The sequence below is a fragment of the Epinephelus lanceolatus genome, chromosome 13 (genome assembly GCF_041903045.1).
Source record: "Epinephelus lanceolatus isolate andai-2023 chromosome 13, ASM4190304v1, whole genome shotgun sequence".
NCBI classification, from domain to species: domain Eukaryota; kingdom Metazoa; phylum Chordata; class Actinopteri; order Perciformes; family Serranidae; genus Epinephelus; species Epinephelus lanceolatus.
Window position 1 is genome coordinate 44231414 of NC_135746.1, and position 23183 is coordinate 44254596.

The following is a 23183-nucleotide window of genomic DNA, read 5'->3' on the forward strand; positions in this document are numbered from 1 at the left end:
ACAAGATTATAAGTCAGCCATGCTAGCATTTGAGCTCAACGCTACAATGCTCCAAGAGATGTTTTGAAACAACATGACCTTTTTTTTTGTTTGTTTGTTTGCAAAGAGAACTTAAGTTTGAGTGGATTTTTTAGCTATAAAAAGTCAGACTCAATATGAATACTTGACTCAGCACGTCTTTGTCATAATTGGAAAAATGTAATTGTTATGAAAACTGTTATGTGTTTGTATAAATCTATTTCAGAGAGGCCAACGTGTTGTTAGTTTTATTTTTAATTTCACATATTTACTATCAGCCTGAAAAATTAAGTGTTGGTCGGGCAATAATGTTAACACAGAGATGTTAACAGATATAAGGATTAACTTAGTTAAGTGTGTACTGTAAGGATGCTAACATTTGCGTTTTTACCAATAAGTGCAGCTGAGGCCAACGGGAATGTCATTACTTTTGCAGGTTTTTGGTAGTGTGGTATTGGACTATATTTCATATATTTCAGACAGGACTAAAAACTGACCAATCAGCTGACAGACAGATAGCAATTGCTTTCTTGAACTCTGACACTAGCATGGCTGAAAAGCCACTGGCAGACACAGATTGCACTAACTTGCATACAAAAAACCATCCACCAAGTGAATAATTTGAAGGGTTATACAATCACATAAAAATAATTCACATTAGGGCTTTAACTCTTTGTTTCTCAAACAGAGTTAGGATACGGAGAATGTGAGTTTATTTCAATAAAATTGCTGCTCTTTGCTTCCAGTTAGCTTCACTTGTGTCCTTAATGTGGGAAGAAACACAGACTAGAAGACAAATGTACAATAAGGACAGGACGACTGATGAGTGCTGTGCATACTCATGCATAACACATTACAGAGCAGAAAGACGAGGCCTCTCTTAGATCATGATTCACTGTGAATCAGAGAGGGATGGGAGAAAGGAGAGGAAGAGGCAGAATGGGCCGCAGCAGGGATTAGAGGGATGATGGCCACATTAAATGCAGGTTGCAGAGATGATGATGTGATGTATTGGTCAGCAACCTTGATAAGTGAAGAGGGCAGCCTCTCCTTCCTCTCTTCTCTGTAGTTTTTTTGTATGTGGATTGTGTGTGCATTACCTGCAGACTCTGACTATGGCTAAACCTCTGAGAACACTCCCAGCGGGTCAAACAGTTTGACAAAAATAGAAGAGACCAGCATAGAAGAGGTCCTCTACATAATATTTGACTAGGCATGTCAGTAGACTTAAAAAATATAGATATACAATATCATGCTGCAATATTTCCAGACACCATCGTGGTATATGTAAGCTCCCATTACAAACATTTAATATAATTTTGAATTTAACAGGCACAGTAGTGTTACCCTGGATAGGAATGCTAGAAACCATATAAAAGACAAATGAAAGCACAGCTCTCTCTCAAGTGCCGCAGCCTTGAAGTGGAGTACTGCTGACAGGCGTAGTGTAGGAAAGAAAAATCATACGCCATGAGGATCAAAAGATGTGAACTGAAATTTATCATTTTCTCATTTTTAAAATCGACTATTTGTGCACCATAAAAAAATATGAAAACAAGCGTCCCCTGCTTTATACAAGTCAGTAGTACTGAGAGCAAACTTCCTCCCTAAAGGGCTCGAAGAACGCTGGAGTGACGGGGAGAGAGCAGGAATGGCAGAGTTGTAAGTCCAGCGCAGTAGTCTGAAGTAAGGCCTCGGTTTTTTTTTTTTTTTGGTTTTTTTTTTTGTATTGGCAAAATATAAAACAGTGAAAAGAAAAAAGAGAAACATATACATCTGTAACTTAATTACATCTAGCTTGAAAATGTTTTATATGTGCAAAATGTAAATCTTACAAATATGGGGAGAGTTTATATTCATAGATCACTGAAGAAAGATTGTGCTCAAGGTGTTTCATCTGATTCCCCACCCTCTCCCCATCCATTCAACTATTCATCCATCACCACCTTCCTGCTCTCTGGTTGGTTGGCAGGCCAGACCTTCAGGCTTGCTGTTCATTAGAACGTGGGCTTCACGTGGAGTGGACAGTTCGCTTCAGTTTTTCTATCTCCATCTGCAAGAGCACAGTAACACAACCCAATCAGTATGAAGATTGGAATACTGTAAAAGTACACCAACTCTGGTAAAGTGACACCAAGTGCTGTAAGTCCCAATCAGCCAACATCATGGTGGAGATGTACCACTGGGTAGGGGATTTTTTTAGTGGCAGGGATTAGGAGAACTGGAATGACAATGAAGCCACGTGCTGGAGGAGAATGTGAGCTGAACAGCCAATGTCTTTGTCAAAAAATGTTCAAGAAGCACAATGAGTCTCTGTGTTGATAAAGAAACTTGACTTGTGTGGCCAGACCACTGTCTAGAGTTTTTTATTCTAAAGTTTGAATTTGGATCAGTGCTCACTGAGTCATGACTATCAATCATCATAAGACTTCATCCTCAAAGATTTCCAAAGAATTTCACTGCATACACTAGAGCAGCCCAGCCGAAGTTAACCACCAAAGGTCCACAACTTATTATAACCTCATTTCAACATGAAACAGCATGAATACATACAGAGCCAAGTTCAAACTAGAATTATTATCTTGCCATTGTATGACTCTGCAAACCAGTCAAGTTTCGATTAAAACATGGATGCTTCACACACATCTTCCCCGTGGCATCTCAGAAGATCTACACAATCAGCACAATTTTAAGGTAAGTGTCACCAACTCAGTATCTGACCAAATGTCTCCCCTTCTGTTCCTGAGATATGATGTTGAATAATGGGCAGAAAAGTGTTTCTGTAAAACACAATGATGTCACAGTACACAGCGTCAGAGCACAAAAGGTTTCTTACAATATAGTCAATTAACTACATAACGTGAAAACACCAACAGTAGCACTCACCTGTTTATGCAGTGGTGTAAAGCATAACTCCTTTTTTCAAAATAAAAGCAGGCTCATCTATGATCAGACTTATGTAGCTTGTGTTGGGTAATAATACCAACTACTAACACATCCCCATTAAAACCACACAAGTTTAACCTGTGAATTAATAAATTTTACCACAGCAGATAAAGATGACAGATTTCTGTATTATACACAAATAAATAAATAAAAATTACTTGTACATTCAGATGCCTTAGCTGTCATGTTTACCGAAAACATTCTACTAAAATGCAGCTGCATTTCATAATCATCTTCACCTGTTTGTCATCTATAATATGTACAATGTACCAATGTACCACAGTTTCTCCACATCATTTATATGAAATCAAAGTTTCATTGTAAAACACATATTGCTTCCTGGATCAGTATTGCTCTATGCAATGATGCTGTCTCCTGAGTCTTAATTTGCTTACTTATAAAACAGTATGCCATGTCTCCTTTTTACTTATTAGGTTTTGGGGAAATGAACCAGGTTCCAGTTCATCCTAAATGTTTGATACACCATCCAGGCCTACAGCCTCACTGTTTGAATCCATACACCCTGCAAAACATCCACAACTTAACAGGTATAACTATGAACCCTTGAGGCATAGAACTGAAGAAGAGTGAGTTTTTATGACATGTAATAAGATACAACTGTGTAAACTCAATTCTGAACATTAAGGTTTCATTATACCAAAAAACCCACTAATACAGAAAAGACAAATACGTTCTTCGTCAAAGAAACTTTATTTTTAGCAAATGTAAAAAATGAAAATGACAAAAAACTGTGTGTCTGTGGGGAGAGAAAGCTCTGTTTAGCCTGGACTTTGTTTTTTTGTTTTTTAATTAGCAGACCTTATGGATGCAAAAAAATGCTATATAACACACTAAAGAAGAGAGAAAACCCCAAAAAGCATAACAGGTCCTCTTTAACCCTTTGAATATAAAATTTAATCACTTCATCATTTTGTCCAATTTTTGAGTTATGGCCAAATACATGTTTTGTGAGGTCACAGTGACCTCTGACCCCCAAATTCTAACAAGGTCATTATTTAATCCAAGTGGATGTTTGGGCCAAATCTGAAGAAATTCCCTGAAAGTGTTCTTGAGGTATTGAATTCATGAGAATGAAACGATGCAAGGTCACAGTGACCTTGGCTCTTGACCACCAAAATCAAATCAGTTCCTCCTTGAGTCCAAGTGGACATCCTCTCGAGGGGTCTTGAGATATCGTGTTCACTACAATAGGACGTACAAACGGACAGACAACCAAAATCACGATGCCTCCGGCCATGGCTGTCATCGGTGTGGAGGCGTAAAGAAGAATTGTTCAATACACTTATTGTCCATTTGTTCCAAGAGTTGATGATTACATGGATACCATTCTCATGTCTGTATAGTAATCTAGAGTCTAGTCTATTTTAGCATAAGACTGGGTTGGTGACCTGGGGTTAAAATAAAATCCAGATTAAACAAACAAGATCTAACATGTTAAATGGTGAGCTTTTGAGGTGCTGGTAGGTACTTATCTTTATCCTTTGCTTCATATTCAGTTAACAAAATATTCCTTTAGAGTCAAACACTTTTCCTCCACATATTATGGACAGAAGAAGACAGGCTCTCTTCACAGTATAGACAAAGCTTGAGCAGGTCTAAACAGAGATAAAGTGTATATCAAATGCACTCTCTTCACTGATTCAAATATGACCCTCTGACTATTTTGAATGATGCTAGATTCTGATATGAAAGGCAAGGAAGGAGGAAGGGAAAGAGAGAAAGCAGTAAATCATCCATGTGAATCATTCTCTTGGTCCTGTACAGTAACTCTAATCTACTGCAACCACTTTGGCTACACAAATACACTGCCTGGCCAAAAAAAAAGTCGCCACCTGGATTTAACTAAGCAAATAGGTACGAGCCTCCTATTGGATAATTACTGCATGGGCGATTATCTTTCAGCTGGCAACAAGTTATTTAACCCCAACTGGTGCAATGAGCTGCTTCTCATTTCCTAAACAACCATGTCGAAAGACACATCCCGTGGTCGTGGAAAAGATGTTAGTCTGTTTGAGAAGGGTCAAATCATTGGCATGCATCAAGCAGAGAAAACATCTAAGGAGATTGCAGAAACTACTAAAATTAGGTTAAGAACTGTCCAACGCATTATTAAAAACTGGAAGGATAGTGGGGACCCATCGTCTTCGAGGAAGAAATGTGGCCGGAAAAAAATCCTCAATGATCGTGATCGACGATCACTTAAACGTTTGGTGAGATCAAATCGAAGAAAAACAGCAGTAGAACTCAGGGCTATGTTTAATAGTGAAAGTAAGAGCATTTCCACACGCACAATGCGAAGGGAACTCAAGGGATTGGGACTGAACAGCTGTGTAGCCTTAAGAAAACCACTAATCAGTGAGGCTAACCGGAAAAAAAGGCTTCAATTTGCTAGGGAGCATAAAGATTGGACTCTGGAGCAATGGAAGAAGGTCATGTGGTCTGATGAGTCCAGATTTACCCTGTTCCAGAGTAATGGGCGCATCAGGGTAAGAAGAGAGGCAGATGAAGTGATGCACCCATCATGCCTAGTGCCTACTGTACAAGCCTGTGGGGGCAGTGTTATGATCTGGGGTTGCTGCAGTTGGTCAGGTCTAGGTTCAGCAACAGTATGTGCTCAAAGAAAGAGGTCAGCTGACTACCTGAATATACTGAATGACCAGGTTATTCCATCAATGGATTTTTTCTTCCCTGATGGCACGGGCATATTCCAAGATGACAATGCCAGGATTCATCGGGCTCAAATTGTGAAAGACTGGTTCAGGGAGCATGGGACATCATTTTCACACATGGATTGGCCACCACAGAGTCCAGACCTTAACCCCATTGAGAATCTATCTCTGGGATGTGCTGGAGAAGGCTTTGCGCAGCGGTCAGACTCTACCATCATCAATGCAAGATCTTGGTGAAAAATTAATGCAACACTGGATGGAAATAAATCTTGTGACATTACAGAAGCTTATCGAAATAATGCCACAGCGAATGCGTGCCGTAATCAAAGCTAAAGGCGGTCCAACGAAATATTAGAGTGTATGACCTTTTTTTTTGGTGGTGACTTTTTTTTTGGCCAGGCAGTGTATTTGAAGCTCTTAAGTCCCAAGGAACAACAAATGTGGTGGCAACCTTTTAATGCTTTTCATTAGCTCTTTCTTTCTTTGGTCTGCGTCTCTTTCTAAATATTTGTGGAAATAGAGATTAACTGTCGGGGGTAAAACAAATCTGCAGTTACGTTTCTGTGTGTGTGTGTGTGTGTGTGTGGGGACTGTGTATGCCTGGGGCTCTCTGTAGGGGTTCTCTCATCCTGTGGTTTGATTTGTATTGGCATCATGCTGGGATGGCCTAAGCTGTGTCTACCGCTGTTTCACCAGAACAATCTAATTGTCAAAGCTGTTATGCTGGGTCACACCAGAGCACAGAGAGGCAGAATGAATGGCAAGGGAAACTCCAGGGACCACTAAAGCCCCGTTTCCACCAAACATTTTCGGTATGGTTCCTTTGGAACTGAAAGTAACCTTCAGACATAGGCCCCGTTTTTACGACGATTTCAACTGAAAACGGTAAACTTTAGTTGCGTTTTGACAGATCGTTTACACAACAGCAGCGTTTTGGGTGCCTGAAAACGCAACGTTTTGAGAACGGGTTCCAGAGTGCAACTTTTTGGAAACGGTAGCGTCTCTGTTGTCATGTAAACTTGCAATATGTAGTTGCTCTGAAAACGGAGACTTTTCGCACATGCGCATTACAGTTCCAGTCACTAGGCATGCCGACCGTCACAACAACAATGCTGAGCTCTGTTTGTGCTGCTCACCCTGTTGATTTGAAGTGAAGTGTAGATATGTTACTGTAGCAACTCCACCTCGTCGTCCATCCAGACAAAGTTATCTGTACATGCTTTCGCCATTGTGTCTTCTTTGTTTTGGTTTGTAATCACAGCGTTGTAGAGGAAGGCGCTTCAGCGCAGGCGCATGACGTCATGCCGTGGTGTTGCTTTGCAAATATACACTGCCACCCACTGGCCTGGGGTGCATACTACAGCGTTTCCAGTAGATTTTGCGGCTCTGTGTGAACGGGGATCGTTTCAATAACGTCGTCATATAAACACAGAAGTTTTTTAAAATGCAAAGGACAGACTTTTCCGTTTTTAGAAAAACCGTTGTCGTCTAAACAGGGCCATAGACTTCTTTCCGCTGCAAACCGTACCTTTAAATGTGGGCGGGGTTATTGTCACTCACTGCTCCATCCAGCACTGACTGTATTTCCTTATTATCGATGACACAGAGGCACGCCAACATTTTCAGAATAAAACAAAACAGGCTGCAGTGAGAGTCTTTATCCATGTTATATTTAAAAATAGCGGGTTTGTGCATTTAGTTCTTCTCAGTCAAGTTCAGGGGCGTAGTGTTGCGTTGGCCTGACGCTACACGACCCTTTTCTTTTCTCCGAGTGAGGATTAATATATGCAGTTCACATAACCCAGCTGAAATTAATACACATCAAGGCTTGAAGATCCACTCCTTAATAAAAGTGTATGTCATATAAAACTAAAGTAATGGTCAAAGTTGTCATATGGAATATTGAAGGTGTATTGATTGAGTCACGTTGTCAGCTTGTTCATTGAGTGACATTGCGAGTTAATGCAGCAAACCATCCTTTCATTGCATATTTACAGTTTACTAATTAAACTCTCCACGATATGAACAGTGGCTTCTCCCTGATAACCAGCCACAACTCAGACCTGAGTGGAGTGACCGTCCGCTGCTGACCAAGCACCGGACTGCAGTGTTCACAGCTCCACCTTTTAGTACCAGATCTGTGTGCTAGGTACCCCAACAGAAGGGGTACCAAAAATGGTAATGGTACGAAACGGTTCCATCGGTACTATCCACAACTTTTCACAGTGGAAACGGAAAAAAATCAAACCGAACTTAACCATACCATACCGTACTGCTTGGTGGAAAAGGGGCTCAAGGTGAGCATGATGGCAGCCATGTGAATAACAGAGGTAGCTGACCTGGCTGAAAGAAAAACACTGGCTGGAGCTCTCTGTTTTTCTTAAGTAGTATAATGTGACAAAAACTCAAATAAAACATGTTAAAATGGCTTTTTTAGATGTAAAATGATGACTGGAAATCAGATTTTTCATTTGCTATTGTTAATTTGTAACTTATATCACTATCACTATAACATGAACTTATTTGAACCACTGCTGGTTTACTTGAACCAACTGCCAAATACATTTTTCTAAACATGATTGTAATCATTCCCTTCAGCATCACCAAGAACCCTCTGCTACAAGGCAAGAAGCCAACACTGTCATTTAGAAAACTCCTCTATGGGATTATCTCAACATCCCTCACCCGACTTCGCATTAAACATTCAAAAATTGGGCTTTCAGTTCTCTGTCTCCACACATTTCTAGGAGGCTCTAAGTAGGGCTTGGTATCCCCACTGTTTTCTGCATCATTTCGATTTCCATTCACACGGTTCCCACTCAATTCCCTCAACTGTAGTATAAGTGGAACCACAAGGGCAGGTAAGATATGTCAGAGCCTTTGCTTCCTAAGTGCCTACCTCTCTCAGATCCCAAAACTCAAGTTTTAAACACACATTCTTTTTTTTATTTTTCATTAAAGTCTCAAGCTTCTGTTGAGATAGCCCTAAAGACATGGCTATGACATCAGGAGGGTTATTTCTTTTTAATTGTAGAAGGCTCTGTCACATTACTCATAACAAGTAATGCCTACCATACACAAGAAGACTTGTAAAACCATTGCCTTACATCTAAGGACAATGTGCATGATTCACTGTCTTGAGATATGAGATGGTGTCAGACCTTATATATATAAGTTTATTTAAAGGCGGGGCTGCAACTAAATCTGCCCACTGTTTTTCTCTTCTCTTTTCTCTCATGGTACAAATGGGACAACATGTCAGAGAGGCACCGTTGTACACTTTCTACCTATGTTGCCGCTTCCTGTGTGGTGCGAGAGAGAGCACATCTGTTGGTTAACAGTGGTCACATCATCGAACTTTACTATTTGCATGAGCCAAGACCAAAAACTTATCACATTAAATATGCTTGGTTTTATCAGAACGTCTAGACAAGATAAAGACTGACTTGAGACAGTTCTGAGTTTTATGACCATTTTACACCAAACCATCAAGATTGAGGGAACATGCCACAACCTTAGCAAAACTCTCCTGATTTTAATCAACACTGGAAATTTGTCTGCAACAGTGACACTGCTTGAAAAGTAATTTGGTGTCACGCCTGTATAAACTGAACTCCCTGCAGATTTTTTTTTTTTTTTTTACCTCTGTTGGTGCTGTGGAGTCTGTGTGGGTCACCATTTTGTTTTGCGCATGTGGGTGACCCAATTCACCATGCTTTCAATTATTTCACTGTTGAATAGGTGGTGGTAACACACCAAGTAGGGATATGTACTGAAACTCATTATTTAAGGGGCCCTGGGGCCAAGATATTAAAGACCGTGGTACTGATGAGCTCCCACATTAATGGTTCTACTATCGGTACTGGAGACAGAAGATATATCTCTTGTTTATTTAGGTTACATAAACATTATCTTGTACAGTTTTTTTTCACCAACTCCATTTCTAATTTGCTATAATATTAAGACATTCGTCACTGATGTATTTTTGCTATTTTTGCAATCCAGGAAAGGGCTGTCTGTATCGGAGCCTCAGAGCCTGCTGCATGAGCAAGGGGTGTATGGAGTTGGAACAGTCTCAAAATGAATAAATGCAGTGGGAATTAATAAATGCACAAAAAAGGATTCACAAATGTATTTGGGGATTTATATATATATATATATATATGACTTCCCTGCATTTGTGTGCAGCCATGTGTGTTCTGATGGAGACAACAGCCCCTTTTCCACCAACATTTCCATGAACTTTTATTATCAGGAATTTATTTACCTGGGTAAAAGAATTCCTGGTAATCTGTGAGGTTTGCGTTTCCACTGCACCTCAAAGTTCCGGATAATTTATTCAAATTAGCATGATGACCTAGATGATTCAGCATGTGCCCTGTATTTGGCTCCGCCATTCCTGTCTGGTTACGTGCTGGTAAAGAGTTGGGGCTGTTTGTCTCAGCCAGCAGCTAAGTTTTAGAGTATTTTAAGATAAGTGTCAAACTAAGTTAGTCTACGTACAGAGAGCTGTCATTTGAGCTTATTAGTAACAATTCGCTATCAGCTGAACTAGCTGTCCTTGTATAAGACATAACGTTAGTGTCGGTGGATGAGAGACTGTGGACGGAGCATATTGAATATCGCTGTCTGCACGTTAACATGTTCATGCTTACTGAACACATGTATGGATAAAGTATTGGCTTCTTACTCGCTAAGGTTTAATGTCACTTACAGTAACGGTAGGGGCAGCGGCTGCCCCTACCAGGAAGTGCGGAACGCTGCAAGTGTGTGTTCCACTGATCAGTGTTCTTCGGCAAACAGCCCTGCCCCTCAAGAACTCTGGGTAATCTGAAAAGTCCTACCCCAATACTAGGTACTTTTTCCAGGGTAAATTTGGGGTTGAGGGAAAGCTTTTTACCCGGGTAATTTCGGTGGAAATGCACAGAGGTTTTTCAAAATTCTGGGTAAAAGTTCCTGCAGTGGTAAAAGGGCTAACTTGCCAACAGTTTGCAGGGCTGGTGTAGAGATGCATGCCCGGGGACACAGCAGTTGCCTGTTATCAGACTTGCTTCCAGATGGTATATTTCAACCTGCGCATAGTGCCCACTAGTGACGGCCGAATGAAGCCTCATGAGTCATTAGGGCCCAAGCACCGACCTCAGTGCCAGGACCCTATTAAAATTGAAGGAATTATTATTACTAGTCCATACCCACTGAGTGCACAGTTGCCCACGTACAGTTTCACGTGGTGTGTGTTTGGGATACGGGTCATAGGAAATTGCAGATTAAATAGTCAACTGAACCCATTAAGAAGAGCAATGTATTCAGACAGCGTTTTTGTGAATTTGATATTACGATTGCTTTATTGAAAGTACAGTAGTACTTTGGCCAATTGATGTAATATTGCTTCATTCACATCCTCCCATGACCCTCTACCACTGTGCCAAATTTCACATGGCTTGACCAAGTCAGTGAGGAGAAAAACGTGGAATAGACACACAGACAGACATACAGACAGACAGACAGACAGACACACCCACAGATAGCGAGTTTTCGTTATTAGTAAGAAAGTAAGATTATTTTTCTGACAAATAAATTGCCTTTTTGGGGGCTTTAACATACTCAAAAACTTGCCCATTTTTGTGTCCGCTTCAGTCCTCGTGTAAATTATGGTGTGATATTGCTTTTGTTTATGGGCGGGACAAAGTGACTTGGCCACCCCCTAAACAGCAGCCCCCGCGGCATGTTTCACCGACATGCACGAAAATTGGTACATACCTGTATCATGCCCAGATACACAAAAAAGTCTCTTGGACCCATTGCCTAAACCCAACAGGAAGTTGGCCATTTTGTATTCCGCAGTCTTTTTTTTTTGGCGTCGCACGTTGTGATTTAACGAACTTGTCCTACAGATTTAATCTGATTGGCTCCAAACTTGGTTTATGTGAGCCTGACTACCTTGTGACTACAAGTTATAACAGGATCTGCCCAATGTTGAATGGTGCGCCTGCTGCAGAGCGTTGAATTTTGAGGTCTTGCCATGAAAAACAAAATTGCTATAACTTTGGCGTAAATGGTCCGATCTCCACCAAATTTCACATGATTCATATTAGTCCCAACCTGATGCCATTTACATAACCATATTTCCTGATAGTCATAGCGCCGCCTATTGGCGACAGGACATTACATGTTTTACACTTTAATGTGCTCCTCCTGGCAGGTTGACCATATCCAGCTCAAATGTGGTCATAAAGGCCTGAAGAAATTGGTTATGTTATATTGTGAAGATGTTGAAATGCCACCAAACGGGGTGGCCATAATGACATGGTGAAGTTGGATGTTTCGCCAAAACACAGGAAATGGCATTAACTTAAGTGTACTTGGTTCAATCTGCCTGAAACTGGACACACTTCTTAAGAGTCTAGGCCTGGACATGTAATATGAGTTTCCTCGATGGGTGTGGCAAAAAGGCTTGGCGACGCTCTAAAGTGCAGCCCCCACCGCATATTTTACCGACATGCATGAAAATCGGTACATACCTGTATTATGCCCAGATGCACAAAAAGGTCTCTTGGACCCATTGCCTAAACTCAACAGGAATTCTGCTATTTTGAATTCTGTGGTGGTCATTTTTGGCGTTTTAACAAACTTCTAAAGATTTAATTGGATTGGCTCCAAACTTGGCTTATGTGAGCCTGACTAACTTGTGACCAAAAGTTATAACAGGATTTGCATGCGGTGTTTAACTTTGAAAAATTAACTGCCGTGTCAGCAGGCGTCCTGCCAGCCCCCCCGAGTTGCGTGAAGGTGCGAGAGCCCGTTCATCGCTGCTTGCAGCTTTACTTTTTTTTATTTTCTGAGCCCACTAGATGGTACTTTTTTGTTCAACAAAAGGTTTAAAACACAGTGAATTGCCATTCTTTGAGCCTCTCTTTCAACTAAGAGTGCCATCTAGTGGGCTCAGAAAATAAAAAAAATGCTTCATGAGGCTTCATGAGGCCATCACTAGTGCCCACAGGCAAGAACAGGCTCACAGAAAACACTGCCTGAGGGCTCTAAAAGATCACAACATGTCTCAAGCAAATTCATGGACCACTGGTGTTTAAATGTTGATGAACAGGACAATGATAAAATTAACTTGATCCTGAATTCAATGATCACAATCGCACAAAGACTAGTCTGAGTGGGCGGAAGTTCGCTGCATAGATCAGCCTCTCAATCAGCCTCTCATTGGGCGGAACGAGCTACCCGCTGAAGTCCTGCCCTACCACCTCCGGTTGTGTAGCAGTTTTCAAGCGCACCGTTGCTGTGGCACCGCCAAAAACAATTGTGATTGGTTGAAAGAAATAAAAAAAGCAGGGACGTTTTTTTCTCCAATCTTAAAGTGAGAGTCGTCGCAGCCAGACCTTTCTTTTCTTGAGAAAGGTCTGGTGAGCGAGACTACATAAAGACTACAGTTCCTGTATTTTTCCATTAAATGTATCAGGTAAGCTCCCTAGACACAGCCAAAAATGGTCCTCTGAAGCTGTGAATAGAAAAGCTGGGCTTTTGCTTCTCTGCTGACTGCTTGGTCTGATCCTAAGATCCCCTAAGATACTGTGTCTTCAGCCACCTGTCAACCATCCTCACCACTGAGGTCTCATGGTCAGCGGTTAGAAGAGGCGTGTGTACTTGTCTGTTATGCAGTGTGTTAATTGTGTGCCAGTCAGTGTGCTTGTTCTGGTCTTTATCAATATTTGGCTAAACTATTGAGAGTAATGAATGTAGACAGCCCAGCGTGTGTTGCTGTGGAGATCAATGTTACCTGCAGAGCCACACGCTTTAGCCTTTCGTCATCCAGCTCTCCTCGTAGCTCAGCTATTTCTTTCCTGGAGAGAAACCCACACACATACACACTCATTAACACATGTATACTCCTGCAGCATTTTGAAATTGTTCAAACCCATGAAGTAACTACTATACGTTCTTTGGAGATTAAAAAATCCCAAACAAAGGTGAGCTTAAGTTCTACAAACAAAACCAATGTTAGTGCATTAAGTATCATCATGAAGCACTGCATCCTAAATAAGTGAACTGGGTTGATGGTTAATGTTCAGTGAGCCACATTACTGACTGGATTATTGTGTAATGTGTCAAACAAATGTACAGGATGTATTTTTTGAAAGACACACTAAGATGAAAATGCATCAGCACATTTTTTACTGCTTTTTATGCTAGTATACTGACACCCTGTTTTAATCCACACTGAGTGTTATTACATTTGCTGGGCCTTGAGCAGCTCCACAGACAGCAGCAGCTCTTTCATCTGGTTCCTCAGCTCATCCAGCTGGGAGCTGGGCTCTTCAGGCGCCCTGCTGCCCTGCAATGTGCTGTCTGAGCTCAGGGCTGCAGTAGGGGTTGGCTTGGCCTCTGTGCTGACCGTGGTGAGCCTGTGGAGTGACGGTGACTGGGATAAGGTGTTTGTGGAAGGCTGTGAAGATAAAAAGAGGGAGAAAATGGAAGACAGAGTTAGACCAACAGGTTCAGCAAATACAATTAAAGAGAAACAATACTAAATTAAAACTGCAAGCAGCTGTGACCGGGCCCTCGCTCTCCCGCGCTATCGTGGGGGGCCAGCAGCACGCATCACTGAAGCGGTTATGTGAAAACTCAGAGTAACTTAACTCTGACGTGGTGTGACGTTTCATCTTCCTACTCCAAGAAAATCCCTATGGGGAGGGTTTTTTGAAAATTTCAAGGGGGACTACAAAGGCATTTTGTCCCCACCATGGGCAACGGCCCTATCAGATGTAAGAGCTCACCATTCTTGACCTGTGTATCAATTTCGTGAGGATATGATGTCGCTGAAACCATCAAAAAGCCAACTGATTTGGTGGCGAGGGCGGCTGGTCTTGTCATACAAAGTTTGATGGAGTGTCAACTGGACAATATGGAGATATTTGCATGTTGAAAGCTGGACTACAAGTGTGGATAGACAGGGAGAAACACACGCAAGCCTAATACGTGGTAAGATACGATATTCCTCACTATATGAAGTGACTGATAACAAGATCTGTATAATGGGTTGTAAAGAAATTTGTCAGGTTTTTATTTTGTAGACAATTAATCTGTATTTATAGCATGATGGGATGACAGCACAATGATGTGTGGTATCATTGGAAAGCTCTGCTCCTGCACTTTCATGTGATATGTGTGGTATTTCTGTGTGATGCTGCATTCGCGAATAATCCATCCAACAGTAATGTGTGTGCAGAGCTGTATGAAAGCTCTGTTATACATAATTTTAGTGTAATTTTATCATTTTTTTTCGCTGGGAAAACATTGGACTACCGACAAGTGCTTGGTCTTGTCGGAAATCTATGATATCACTGTTTCACGTGATATGCGTGGCTTCTCGCTATGATGCACGATCGTGGAGAAAATCCACAAAGAACAGGTGTGAATTTGGACGGACTATGTGTCATTCGGACCCATAGGGTTAAAGAGCCTGTAACCGTAACAACTACAACTATGTGGCACAAACTCAGCACTTTGGTTATAAATAATGTCGGGCTCAGTTCCGCTTCGAACAGAAATATGTGGCTGTGCCGCACTCTAACACACACACACACACACACACGAACACACGGAAAACTGGACATTATCAGTTTATAAAAAAAAAAAAAATCTGGACACCCCGGACGGGACGTGAAAAGTGGACATGTCTGGGCAAAAGAGGACGTTTGGTCAGCCTAACGCCGTTAACGTTACCTAACACAAAGAGAAATGTTAACGGCTCGTTTCTCCTCTGACACGCCACATACCTGCGTGCCACCATGGCTGGGTTGTCCAGGTACTGGCCAGTCATGACACCAACCAAAGAGGAAATTACTGGACCTGGAGACGGTAAGCCGTTATCTTGCGTTTGTCAGCTGCTCTCATGTTCCCTCCTTTTGTGAAGGTCTTGTTGCCGTCCTCTGCATACCAGCCATCATATGCCCCACGGTGTATTCCCCGACATTTGTTCGGAATATTTCAAAACGTCTAGCTTTAAATGAACACTGAAGTTGCGTCTTGTCGCCATCTTATCTGTTTACAATCAGCTGAGAGTGCGCAACTGCGCATGTGCGGTCTCTTGTTTTTATGACGGTAGCGTCATGAGCAACCAAAGACCACCTCGTGGCAAGATAGTTATCTACCAGTGTTCATAAACAAAAGAATATTGGTCATGGCTGAAATAAAGATAAAGATCGATAATTAGGTACAGTTAATGCATTCAAGGTCTTCTGACTCTTTAAAAGTTGACATGGTGTCTCTAGCTCAAAGTATGAGAGACAAGAAGAGGTTGAAAGTCGATGAGTTTTGAAGAGGATTTGAAGATTTTCCAATTTACTTCCATTCACACTAATTAGACTGCCACCAGAGCGCCACCTATTGGCCGATTTGCACCAAATTTTGTACAAAGTCTCATTGGGCCTTGGAACACAATCAGCAAAAGTCCAATTTTTTGGACGATCAAAATTCTTTTGATAACTTTTTGTCAGAAGGGTCCACAGATGCTTCGTGCAAAGTTTGGCGCAAATCAGTCAAATCACTTAGAAGGAGTTTGAAAAAGTACGTTTTTCATTTGGCGCGATTTAGCGAATGGAAAGTTACCGCAAAAGTGGGCGTGGCTTACACCACACAATTCAGCTGAATTCAGAGAACACGTAAATAGAAGGTTTAACAATGTGCGACATATTATGTGAGAGTTATTAGCCAAAACCGCATTTGCATTGAAAATAGCGCCACCTGCTGGTCATTTTTGGTGTGTGAGTTACAGGGGCCAGTCTATACCACTATACCTATCAATTTTATTTCCATGACTGTTATGGTGTTGGCACAGTGCCAAATATTAAATTAGACAGCCACCAGAGCGCCACCTAGTGTCGGATCGGTTAGTCCTTCATCAGATATCCTCAGGAGGGCATTGACAATAATCATTCCAAGTTTCGTGTTAATCCACCCAACCGATGTTGAGATATAAAATACTTCATTTTAAAGAGCGCCACCTGGTGGTCATCGCCTGACATTTTGCACAGAGCCTCAGGGACTCATGGGAAAGTAGTTCATGTCATGTCATTCGGATACACCAATGTGGAGATATGCAGCACTTCCTGTTTGCAACGAAATCTGCAGGAAGTTGTTATTTAATAAGTTGAGTATTGTTTGGAATATCAAAATTCTTTTAATAACTTTTTGTCAGGAGGGTCCACAGATGCTGTGTGCAAAGTTTCATGCCAATCGGTGAAATTGCCTGGGAGGAGTTCGAAAAAGTAGGTTTGCGAATTTTGCGGTAGGCGGAAATGGGCGTGGCCTATATCACAAGATTCAGCACAATTCACTGAACGCGTGGATATAAGGTTTTTGAATGTGCGACAAAATATATGGGAGTTATGACCCAAAACGCACTGTCCTTGATTAAAGCGCCATCTAGTGGTGGAAATTCAGGATGGCAATAGATTATAAAATTTTTCGCCAGACCTAACGCGTGTGCCATATTTGGTGAGTTTTTGAATTTGGGAAAGGGGCCAAATTGGGGATTATATGCGCACAATAATAATAATAATTAAAGCTGCAAGCAGCTGTGATCGGGCCCTCGCTCCCCCATGCAGCCGTGGGGGCCTGAGGCATGCGGGGGCTGTGGCGCGGAGCGAGAAGGGGAAAAAAAACCTGGCAGGAGAGAAAAAAACGCATTGTTTCGTTCATCCACTAGGTGGCGCTACGAACGTAACCAGATGTGGGCAGGTGCGTTCAGGGGTGGACCATCATCACACGTGAAGTTTCGAGCAAATCGGACAATGTCAATGTATAATAGGGTATTTCCTGTTTCCACAAGGGGGCGCCATGAGCAAGATTGCCTTCGAGCATATGGAGGCGTTGAGGGCGGGGCTCTTATCATGTACAGAAATTTTGAAGCAGTTTGGATGAATTATGTGGGAGAGAGAGCTGCTTGAATATGCATGGCGATGGATCAAAAATGGCAGCACCATAGCAGCCACGCCCTTTGACCTACAGACATGCAGAGCACAACTTTTGATCAGAACGGTGTCTGGATGATCTGTAAAAAATTTGAAGTCGATTGGATGAAATCCCTAGGACTAGTTCGTTAAAATATAACATGTGGAAATCATGTCAAAATGACAAGTCAAAATCAAAATGGCCAACTTCCTGTTTGGAGTAGACCATTGGTGCCAGAGACTTTTATGTGCGTCTGGACAATATACATATGTGTACCAATTTTCATGTTCCAACTCTAAAAAAACCCTTAAGGGGAGGGGTTTTTGAAAATTTCAAGGGGGCGCTATAGAGGCATTTTGTCCCCCCCAAGGGCGACGCCCCTATCAGATGCAAGAGCTTGCCATTCTTGACCTGTGTATCCGTTTTCATGACGAGATGAGGTCGTTGAAGCCATCAAAATGCCAAACGTATTTAGTGGCGAGGGATCGATAGTCACCACGCCGCCACATGGACACCATTAGACGCAGCTTCACAGCGTTCATAAGGTAGCTTCACCAACTTGTTCTGCATGCATTAGAAGTGGAATGAAGTTGATACGCTCAAGTTTGTGGCATTAGTACATGTTAAAAAAAAAACTGGTCACTTCCTGTTACCACCGGAGGGCGCTATGAGTAAGATGGGATATTAACATATCGGGGCGTTCGGGGCGGAGCCATCATCATGTCCAGCAAGTTTGAAGCTGCTGAGATCAAGTATGTGGGCAGGAGAGCCGTTCGAAATTCGATGGCAAGAAAATGAAAAGTCGCCAAAATTTGTCACGTCCTAGCGGCCACGTCCCTTGACATAGAGAAAAGCTTTTAATAACTTTTGATCAGCATGTTCTCAGGATGATCTGTACCAACTTTGAAGTCGATAGAACGACATCCCTAGGAGGAGTTAATTCAAATATAAGTTGTGGAAATCGCCGTAACGAAAAAATTCAAAACAAAATGGCCGACTTCCTGTTGGGATTTCACCATGACGTTAAGAAACTTTTTTGTGCGTCTCGGTATGATACATGTGTGTACCAAATTTCGTTTGCCTACGACAAACTAACCCCAATGGGGAGGGTATTTTGAAAATTTGTAGGGGGCGCTATTTCGGCATTTCGCGCCGACCATGTGCAACCGCCCAAAAATATCGAATTTCGGATGTGGCCGGTCGAATGTGGAGAGTAAGAAGCATTTTCAAATTTGGGAAAGGGCCGAAATTGGGACACGAAATGTCGCAAGAATAATAATAATAAACAGCACGATTTCAATAGGGTCCTCGGACGACTTTGTCGTCGCTCGGGCCCTAATAATTAAAGCTGCAAGCAGTCATGAACGGGCCCTCGCAGTCCACGCGCGTCGGGGCATGCTGCCATCGGGGGGCCTGCACCTAGATGTCTTGTCAGCTGTAATAAATAAAAAAAATAAACGTTATCTCTTACTCACATTTCCAGTATACAGGTAGGCACCCTACCCACGGATGTATTTTTCCAAAAAGTAGAAGCTGAATACGTGCCCAATAGTTCAAGGTCTTCTGACTCTTTAAAAGTTGACATGATGTCTCTAGCTCAAAGTATGAGGGACAAGAAGAAGTTGAAAGTCGATGAGTTTTGAAGAGGGTTTGAAGATCTTCCAATTTACTGCCATTCACACTAATTAGACTGCCACCAGAGTGCCACCTATTGGCCGATTTGCACCAAGTTTTGCACAATCCCTCATTGGGCCATGGAACACAATTAGCAAAAGTGTTGTGGTTATAGGACTGTATTTGGTCAAGACATGAAAGACTGTCTGTTTTGAACACCATGTGCAGGAATTTGTTGTTTTATATTTTGGGCGTTTTTTGGACGATCAAAATTCTTTTGATAACTTTTTGTCAGAAGGGTCCACAGATGCTTCATGCAAAGTTTGGTGCAAATCAGTCAAATCGCCTAGGAGGAGTTTGAAATAGTCTGTTTTTCATTTGTCGCGATTTAGCGAATGGAAAGTTACCGCGAAAGTGGGCGTGGCTTACACCACACAATTCAGCCGAATTCAGAGAACATGTAAATAGAAGGTTTAACAATGTGCGACATATTATGTGGGAGTTATAAGCCAAAAACGCTTTTGCATTGAAAATAGCGCCACCTGCTGGTCATTTTTGGTGTGTGAGTTACAGGGGCCAGTCTATACCACCCCTATCAATTTTATTTCCATGCACTTTGCACTTTCCTTAATAATAGCGCCACCTAGTGGTGGAAATTCAGGACAACAATAGATTATAAAATTTTTCGCCAGGTGTGACTTCTATTCCAAGTTTGGTGAGTTTTGGGGTATGTTCAGGCAGTGAAAAATGCGATCATATGGGCGGAAGAAAAAAAAAAAAAAAAAAAAATCGGGAGAAAAACAATAGGGACCTCGCAAGTCTCCTGCTCGGGCCCTAATTAAAGCTGCAAGCAGCTGTGATCGGGCCCTCGCTCCCCCATGTAACCGCGGGGGCCTGAGGCACGTGGGGGCTGTGGCGCGAAGCGAGAAGGGAGAAAAAACCTGGCAGGAGCAAAAAAACGCAATGTTTTGTTCATCCACCAGGTGGCGCTACGAGCATAACCAGATGTGGGCAGGTGCGTTCAGGGGTGGACCCTCATCACACGTGAAATTTTGAGCAAATCGGACAATGCATGAAGGATTTATACCAAGTTGATGTTCCGTGGTGAAGGATGAAAAGCCATAACCGTGGCAGCCTGCAACATGACAGGACACGCGTGTCACTGTGGAGATTCAACAACTTGATCGTCATGTGGCCACATAATATAGCTGATCAGGTCAGGAGCTTGAGGTTGGTGTTTGTCAATGTAAAAGATGGCATTTCCTGTTTCCACAAGGGGGCGTCATGAGCGAGACTGCCTGCGAGCAAATGGAGGCATTGAGGGCAGGGCTCTTACAATGTACAGAAATTTTGAAGCAGTTTGGATGAATTACGTGGGAGAGAGAGCTGCTTGAATATGCATGGCGATGGATCAAAAATGGCAGCGCCATAGCAGCCACGCCCTTTGAATGGAATGAAGTTGATGCGGTCAAGGTTGTGTCATCAGTCCATGTTAAAAAAAAAACTGGTCACTTCCTGTTACCACCGGAGGGCGCTATGAGTAAGGTGGGATATGAACAAATCGGGGTGTTCAGGGCGGAGCCATCATCATGTCCAGTAAGTCTGAAGATGCTGAGATCAAGTATGTGGGCGGGAGAGCCGTTCGAAATTCAATGACAAGAAAACGAAAAGTCGCCAAAATTTGTCTCACCCTAGCAGCCACGTCCCTTGACACAGAGAAAAGCTTTTAATAACTTTTGATCAGCATGTTCTCAGGATGATCTGTAGCCAATTTGAAGTCGATCGGACGAAATCCCTAGGAGGAGTTCAAATTTAAGTTGTGGAAATTGCTGTAATGAAAAAAATTAAAAACAAAATGGCCGACTTCCTGTTGGGATTTTACCATGACGTCATGAGACTTTTTAGGCGTCTCGGTATGATACATGTGTGTACCAAATTTCGTTTGCCTACGACAAACTAACCCCAAGGGGAGGGGTTTTTGAAAATTTGTAGGGGGCGCTATTTCGGCATTTTGCGTCGACCATGTGCAACCGCCCAAAAATATCGAATTTCGGATCCGGCCGGACGAATGTGGAAAGTTAGAAGCATTTTGAAATTTGGGAAAGGGGCGAAATTGGGACACGAAATGTTGTAATAATAATAATGATAATAATAATAATAATACTAATAATTAAAGCTGCAAGCAGCGATGAACGGGCCATAGACATTGCATGCAGGGGTGACTCTGCATATCCTTGATACATTGCTGGAATGACATATTTCACATTTTGTATCACTTCCTCTTTCCACTAGAGGGAGTTGGAGAGCGCACTAATTATACATCATGTTCTTGTACATCAAATATACACCACAGCATGTAACTTTCAGATAAATCGAAAAATAAGTGTTTGATGAGACCTACTTCCTGTCGCCAATAGGTGGGTCTATGAGTATCAGGCAATATGGTAATGAAAATGTGTTCAGGGCGGCACTAATATGAATCATGTGAAGTTTGGTGGAGATTGGACCATTTATGCCAAAGCTACAGCAATTTCGTTTGTCATGGCGAGACCTCAAGATTCAACGCTCGGCAGCGGGCGCACCATTCAACATTGGGCAAATGCTGTGATAACTTTTGGTCACAACGTAGTCACGCTTACATACACCAAGTTCGGAGCCAATCTGATTAAATCTGTAGGACAAGTTCGTTAATTTACAAGCCCTGGAAATGGGCAAAAATGCACAAAAGTGGCACAAGTAAATTCAAAATGGCGGACTTCCTTTTTGGGTTTGGAGCATGGCTCCAAGAGGCTTTTTTGTACGTGATAGAGTGTTACACATGCCTACCAAGTTTCATACATGCAGGTCAAAGCAGCTTTGGGGGCTGCTTAATTGAAATATTCTAGGGGGCGCTGTTGAGCCATCTTGGTGCATCAAAGCACAAAAATCACATCAGACAATAGGATTTGCGACCTGTGATCTGTATGCCACATTTGGTGAGTTTTCAAGCATCCCTTGTCCCTTCAAAACAACATTGTGTTTAATGGCGAACAAGGCGGCGCCCAGTGACAGCGTTTGATGAAAACTCAAAAGTTTCATTTTTAAGTATCATCAAGGTCTAAGAACTTAGACCAGCAAGTTTGAGGTGGGTCTGATTAACCTGCTAGAAGAGGGACATCAAAGAATGTATAAAGTAACTTTCTGTTGCCAGTAGATGGTGCTATGGCGGTGATTCAAAATTCCTCTGTAGATGTGTTCAGGGCTGGACTGTCATCATATGTGTGACGTTTTGGCAAGATATTCCCACGTCGAGTCAAGTTACAGCAACGTTTATCATCATGGCGAAACATCAAAGTTCGTTGCCAGGCCATGGCCACGCCCTTCGACGAAAACTCACAGTTTCCACAATAAAGCGTCATCAACGTCTTATGACTTTTTTCACCAAGTTTGAGATGGATCTGGTCAATTCTATAGGAGATGTACATTAAAGTCTAAAACATGACATTTCCTGTTGCCAGTAGGGGGCGCTATATTTATCTCTAATTATTGACATGTAGATGTGTTCAGGGCGGGACTGGCATCAATCCTGTGAAGTCTGGGAAATATTGGAGTTATAAACTACTTCCTGTTTAATGGCGAGACCCCTAACTCTGACGCCATCCCACGGTCACACGCATTGATGAAAACTCAAGCTTTTGATAATTTTTCATCTTCAAGGTCTTTGGGGTGGGACACACCAAGGTTTGAAGTCGATCAGATGAAATCTCTAGGACTAGTTCGTTCATTTATGACCCCTGGAAATGGCCAAAATACACCAAAATTGCACAGTAAATTAAAAATGGCCGACTTCCCGTTGGGTTTAAAGCATGCCTCCAAGAGGCTTTTTTGTACGTCTGTACGTTTCATACATGTAGGTTAAACTAGCTTCAGGGGCTGTTTCCTCAAACTTTTGTAGGGGGCACTACTGAGCCATTT

General features: G+C 42.1%; 1 protein-coding gene across 3 annotated transcripts in view; it reads right to left on the bottom strand.

Moving 5' to 3' along the window:
• Nucleotides 1–308: 308 nt before the first annotated feature.
• The window catches only part of cd2ap (CD2-associated protein), a 260040-nt gene continuing 237165 nt past the window's right edge, over nucleotides 309–23183 (bottom strand). For all 3 annotated transcript variants that reach the window (XM_033619722.2, XM_078174115.1, XM_078174116.1), the window contains 3 exons: nucleotides 13895–14106; nucleotides 13441–13504; nucleotides 309–2071 (listed from right to left, as the gene is read on the bottom strand). In XM_033619722.2, coding sequence (XP_033475613.1) covers nucleotides 2030–2071; nucleotides 13441–13504; nucleotides 13895–14106 — 318 coding nt within the window. In that variant the 3' untranslated portion in view covers nucleotides 309–2029. The remainder of the gene's footprint in view (nucleotides 2072–13440; nucleotides 13505–13894; nucleotides 14107–23183) is intronic.